Source organism: Belonocnema kinseyi, chromosome 7 (assembly GCF_010883055.1).
Source record: "Belonocnema kinseyi isolate 2016_QV_RU_SX_M_011 chromosome 7, B_treatae_v1, whole genome shotgun sequence".
Classification (NCBI taxonomy): domain Eukaryota; kingdom Metazoa; phylum Arthropoda; class Insecta; order Hymenoptera; family Cynipidae; genus Belonocnema; species Belonocnema kinseyi.
Window position 1 is genome coordinate 60,480,315 of NC_046663.1, and position 6,702 is coordinate 60,487,016.

General features: G+C 30.1%; 1 protein-coding gene and 1 pseudogene across 1 annotated transcript in view; one reads left to right on the forward strand and one right to left on the reverse strand.

The window, feature by feature from the left end:
- The window catches only part of LOC117177143 (solute carrier family 35 member E2A-like), a 28,614-nt gene extending 24,999 nt beyond the window's left edge, over positions 1-3,615 (reverse strand). Inside the window, exon 1 of the mRNA XM_033367643.1 lies at positions 2,861-3,615. Within this exon, the coding sequence (XP_033223534.1) occupies positions 2,861-3,131 (271 nt within the window). The 5' untranslated portion in view covers positions 3,132-3,615. The remainder of the gene's footprint in view (positions 1-2,860) is intronic.
- A 2,444-nt stretch (positions 3,616-6,059) lies between these two features.
- On the forward strand, positions 6,060-6,702 carry LOC117176982 (annotated as a pseudogene).

Genomic DNA, 6,702 nt, shown 5'->3' on the forward strand with positions numbered 1-6,702 from the left:
AAAGATACATTTTCAACCAACAATAAAATGGTTAATTTTTCTGTAAAAAATCTAATTCTTAACCAAAAAGAGAAACGGATTTTCAGAAAAATAGTTCAGTTTGATACTGAAATAATTAAAATTTTAGTGAAAAAATATGAGTTTCAATAAAGTAGTTACATGTTCAGAGACGAATTTGCAATTCAAATGACGAATCTTCAAAAAAAAAAAATGTTAACAAAAGAGTTTAACTTTTAACAAAGTAATTTTATTTCCAACCTAAAAGATGAATTTTCAACTAAAAATATAAATAATTAAATTGAATACTGGAAATTCTAACCGAAAAAAACGAATTTTTACACAAGAAGATTAACTTTCAAGGACTTTCGAATTAAAAGAGAAACTTTCATCCAAATTGTTGAATTTTGAAAAAGAAAATATCGATTTTCAACCAAACTGATGAATCCTCAACTAAAACGATGAATCTCCAACTGAAATATTTGAAGCTTATACCCAAAAAGATGCATTTTCAAGAATAAAGATTAATTTTCTACAAAAAGGCGAATTCTTTACAAACCACATCAATTTTCAAACAACTAGTTTAATTTCTAAATAATAAATATAAATTTTCAACCAAATAGTTTAATTTTTATCCATAAAAGATTAGTTTTCAACCAAAAATAACATGCAATAAAAAATTACATTTTTACGAAAAATAAAACTTCCCCGGCCTCAGAAATGGTTTAGATCGCATAAAACTGACAAGATGCCTTTCTGATATTAGCAGAAATTTTTTTTAAATATTTAGAAGTTTTTCTAAAAATGTAATTTTTATCGTAAACTATGAAAAATCTCGCAACAGAATATGAGATATTTTTGTCATTGAATTCTTTTAGACGTGTAATCTTTTATCTTAAAGGTAGGTTTTTCGGAGAAAATCCAATTTTAATTTTTTCATGAAAACCGCTGAATTTGTTTAATTTTCAACCTTTTTTTAAAAAACAAAGCACAACATTTAAATACGCATAACTTAAAAAAATTCTACTATTTGGTTGAAAATTTAATTAATTTGTTGAAAATTCAACTATTTTGTTAAAAATTCATCATTTTGGTTTAAAATTCAACTATTTTGTCAAAATTCATCTTTTGGTAGAAATATTGTCTGTTTTGGTTAAAAATAAATTCTTTTTCTTTGCAAAAAACTACTATGATATTTTTTATAATCAAATTCTACTATTTTATTGAAAATTAAATTATTTTGTTAAAAATTCTACTATGCTGTTAAAATCATATTTTTGTTGTTGATAATTCAACCTTTGTTTTTGTACATTCGTCTTTTTTGGATAGAAAAATTGGTCTTTTTTAATTGAGTGTTCATTTTTTGGTAGAAAAGTCGTCCTTTCTGTTGAAATTGCATTATTTTTCATTCAATAGTCTACTATTATATTTTTGATTCGGAATTTATCTCTTTGGTTGAAAATTTACTTATTTTGTCGAAAAGTAATTGTTCTCGGTGGAAAATTCAACTGTTTTGCTGAATATTTGTCTGCCTCGATCGGGAAAATTTTCATTTTGAATTCAAAATGCATCTTTTGGTAGAAATATCGTATTTTTTGGTTGAAAGTGCATCTTGTTTTATTTAAAAGTTTGATATTACATTTTTAATTCAGGATTTATCCCTCTCTGTTAGGAATTTTACTATTACGGCTAAAAATCCAACGATTTGGTTGAAAATTTAATTACTTTGTTGAAAATTATACTAATTTGTTAAAAAGTAAACTTTTTTGGTTGAAAATTAACCTTTTTTGGTTGTAAGTTAATTCTCATATTATATTTTTAATTCAGTATTTCTCTTTCGGCTGAAAATTAGACTTTTTGTTTGAAAATTTAATTATTTGGTAGAAAATTCAACTAAAAAAGTCATCTTTTTGTTTGAAAATTCTTTTTTTTTCTGTTAAAAGTTAATTATTTTTATTTAAAAAGTCTACTATTATACTTTGGTTTAGAATTCATCTCTTTAGGTTAAAAAACTCTACTATTTGATTGAAAGTTTATTTTTATTTTTGGTTAAAATTTAACACTTTTGTTAAAAATTAATCCCTTTTGGTGAAAAATTCAACTGTTCTGTTAAATATTCGCCTTTTTGGATGAAAAATTGATGTACCTGAAGTTCCGAACGTTCAAATTAACGAAATTTTTTACTGATAACTATGTAAACTATAAAAAGGGCTAAAATGTTTGTTTATTTTTATTGGAATTCTTTTATTATTGAAACATAATTATAATGCAAACTTTAAATTGCAGTTGGAACAATATTGATGGGTAAATTAAACAATTTTGTTAAAAAGTCATCTATTTTGATTGCAAATTCTTTTTGTTTAAAAAGTCTACTATTATATTTTTGGTCCAGAATTCATATCTTTTGTTGAAAATTACAATGTTTGATTAAAAAATAATATTTTTGGTAAAAACTACAATAATTGGATTGAAGGTTCATCTTCACAGGTTGAGAATTCACTTATTTGTTTGAATATTCAACTTTATTCTTGAAAATGCGTTTCTTTTGTTTGAAAGTTTAACTATTTGGTTGTAAATGCAAATGTCTGGTTGAAAAATGTTTCTGGTGTAAAATAAATGTTTGTTATTGAAAATTAAACTTTTCAGGTTCGGTCAGTAGATAAAGTAGAAATAACTTTTCTAAGTTGAACAAAATGATTAAAATTTGAATTTCTCTTTAAAAAATTATCCAACGCTGATAGCGAAATTATCTTTAAAAAGCGACTCGTGGCAGCCCTGATTATTCATGAGACTTAAAGTGCTTCAAATAAAATTCCCTTACCTGCGGCCACCCTGATGAAAGTAAAATAATTGAGTTTCTTACCCAAAATCGTAGGATCGCCTTCCATGTACGAAAGGATGTATTTGTTCAAAAATAGCGTGCAGCCACTGAAGACGTACCATAGTATTAAAAACAATAAAGCCCTAGGATTCGATAAACCACCTTTATTGTCCGCAGTCAGGACTAATTCTTCTTCTCTTTTTTTATGTTCCATGTAGTGTTTGCTGTGATTTTCCGACACTACTAACAGGTCTTCATTATCGAGAGGAACTTGCAAATAGTTCGTATTCATACGAACCGAATGATTTTCCATGATCCTCTGGTCAGAACTGAACAAAATCTTTGAAACGAGTGCCGAAATTTATGAGCGATTTTAAATATTTTGATTCCTGGCTCATGCCGAAGTCCGTTATGCATGAATATCGTTTATCTCTATTTTGAGGTTATATTCGAAAAAATGTTTAATCTCCCTTGGAGCATTTGATCTGTGTTTTACGCAGTCCGGCATAAAGTTTGCTACTGTTATTACTAACCTTCGCCTTTCTCAGCATAATCATTTTAAATGTATGGGCATTTTTAATCCGGAAATCGGTGACAATATGAAAATCTGACACATTATTTGAATGGTTTGAAAAGTTGTTGTAAACACAATATCGTACAATTCAATGAAGTGCTCAATTTGATGTAAATCGTGCCGCGTGGATAGTTGCTGAAAACTAAAGAAAAGATTCGTGTCCAAGCCTTATCCTTATCAGTGAAAAAAATCACGACACGCAATTTACTGTTAGTGTTTCTAGGAGTGCATAGGTTATGCTCATATTTTGTGAATCTTCGTTTGGTGGCAGCACTCTATGGACAACATTTTTTATTTTATTCAAATGCCGCTGTAAGGAAAACTTGATTTTCAAAATAAACGGACTTTTCCCTGACCAATTTTAAATTTTTCCTTGCCATTAATATTCGAAAATCAGCATTTAAATTTTGCAACATTTTTACCACCGAATCTTTTATAAACGGGCTAGAAAAATTCGGATTACCATTATTTTATTTATTTAGAATTTTCAACAAAACGGTTGAATTTCTGAGTAATAAATATGACTTTTTAAAATAATAGTTAGATTTTGAACGAAATAGTTGAACTTTAACGAAATTGTTCAATTTGGAATTTTAATGATAGTTGCATTTTTAACCTAATAATTGCATGTTTTTAGAAGAAATATAAATATTTAAAAAAATAAATGAATTTTAACCAAATTATTAAATTGTAACCAAATTGTTGAATTTTCAATTTTTAAAAACAGTTCCATTTTTAACAACAAAAAATTTATTTTTAATCCAAAAGGACGAATTTCCTTCAAAATAGTTAAATTCCCGGCTAAAAATGATAACCTTCTAACAAAAAAGTTAAATTTTTTTACACAATAGTTGCATTTTTAACCAAATAATCGAATTTTTTGAAGACAGTTAAATTTTCAACAAAATAGACGAATTTTAACGAAATTGTTGAATTTCCAGTTTATAAAAACAGCTGAAGTTTTAAACAAATAATTGCCTTTTTTAGAAGACTGTTGATTTTTCAATAAAAAAAAAAGAAAGAGTTTTCAATCCAAAAGGACGAGTTTTCTGAAAAAATTGTTAAATTTCCGGTTGAAAAATGTGAGCTTTTAACAAAATAGCTCAATTTTCAACAAAATAGTTGAATTTTGACCTCGATTTTGACCAAATTGTTGACTGTTTAATTTACAAAAATAGCTCCATTTTTAAACAAATAATTCCATTTAATTAAAAAAAAAGGATCTTTAATCCAAAAGGATAAGTTTGATAAAAAATCAGTTAAATTTCCGGCTGAAAAAGATGAACTTTTAACAGAACTGTTAAGTTTTCAACAATATAGTTGAATTTTATATAAATTGTAAAATTTACAAAAATAGTTGCATTTTTAACAAAATAATTGAAAATTTTAGAAGACAGTGACATGTTCAACAAAATAGACGAATTTCGATAAAATTGTTGCATTTTCAATTTAAAAATAGAGTTGAATTTTTAACTATATAATTGCATTTCTTTAGAAGACAGTTGAATTTGCAAAAAAAAATCTGCCCGCCACTCGGACACATTCACATCGCGCACTCCCCTACTAAAAATACCTATATAGGTGCCTGGAAAGGTCCCTAATAGGATTCTATATAAGAATCCTATAAGTGACCTAAATAGGATCTTATATAGGGTTACCTATATAGGTCAGTATAGGTGCCATCTATAGGAAATGAAACAGCCTCCTGCATAGGATCCTTTATAGAATCCTAAATGATTCTATGGTAAGGGTATGGGTTCCTTCTTCCTACGTTAAAATCCATATAAGAACCTATACAGGTGCCTACTATTAGGCAACCGCATAGTCAAAAATAACTACTGCGCAGCTGCATCTGCTATAGGAAACTACTGCGCAACACTTCCGGTTCATCATCTGTCCTATATAGGTCACTGATAGGATTCTATATAGTATCCTATGCAGGAAGATGTTTTATTTCCTATAGGTGGCTCCTAGACTGACCTATATAGGTGACCCTATATAAGATCCTACATAGGTCACTTACAGGATGCTTATATAGAATCCTATTAGTGACCTATATAGGTATTTGCAATAGGGTCTGCGCGCGGGTCACTTCGCTCACAAGTTTGAGCGTGCCTAGGGCGCGCTGTTATCGATTCTCGCGCTTGGCGCTCGATTTTTCATTTACCACGTGCTACGCGCTCGGAATATGTACTTTTCTCACATTCGCATATTCGCGCTCGGTCTTTGCATTTCTCCCACATTCGTGCACAGACCTTTCAAAATTAAAGATCAACGAATCGGCAACTGTAAGTTTGCAATTGTGAACTCTCTTTTGTTAAAGTTCTTTCGGCTTTAGCGAACACATTTTTATCACGTATCTCGTGCTTGGCACTCGATTTTGCCCAAAAATGTCAAATTTTCAACATTATGCTCAAAATTTGTATATCGAATATAATACATTTTTTATGTACCTCTGTCTGGGATTGGGTGTGTTGATTTTGGAAAATAAAGCACAGATTGTATTTATCATGATGCCTTTAATATTTTTTTCTTATTTTGCGTTAAATTTTATTCTTAGCTGCGCTGAAACATGTATTATTTTAATATATATATATATACACACACATATATATATTCTGATAGCACATTGTTGAGGATCTCTGCCCAATTGTACGTGACAAGAGCATGACTTGTCTTTTTCTTGGAGCAACTGGATTAGCGAGAAGACCTTTTGTTCAAATCGGATCTCGTCTGTTATCAAGAATGACAGAGGCACTGAAAACTAACAAGGTTATCCCCGATGTCGTCGACAAAGTTCCTGCCGAAATCGTTGAGGTTACCTATTCCAATAATTTGAAATTGGATCAAATTGGAAAAGTTCTTACGCCAACCCAAGTTAAGGATCGACCGGCTGTGGAGTGGAATGCTGAATCTAGTTCTTTCTACACGCTCTGCATGACTGATCCAGATGCTCCAAGTCGCAAGGAACCGAAATTCCGCGAATGGCACCATTAGCTGGTGGGCAACATTCCCGGAAACGACGTCCAAAAGGGTGAAACTCTTTCCGAATATGTCGGTTCGGGACCGCCGGAAGGAACCGGGCTCCATCGATACGTGTTCCTCGTTTACAAACAGCCCGGAAAAGTGACATTTGATGAGAAACATCTGACGAACAAAAGTGGCGACAACCGTGGCGGATTTTCAATAAAAAAAATTCGCTGCCAAGCACAATCTTGGCGATTCTATCGCCGGAAATATGTATCAAGCTGAGTGGGATGATTATGTTCCAATCCTCTATAAACAGCTCGGAGCGTAAAATATTTTCCTT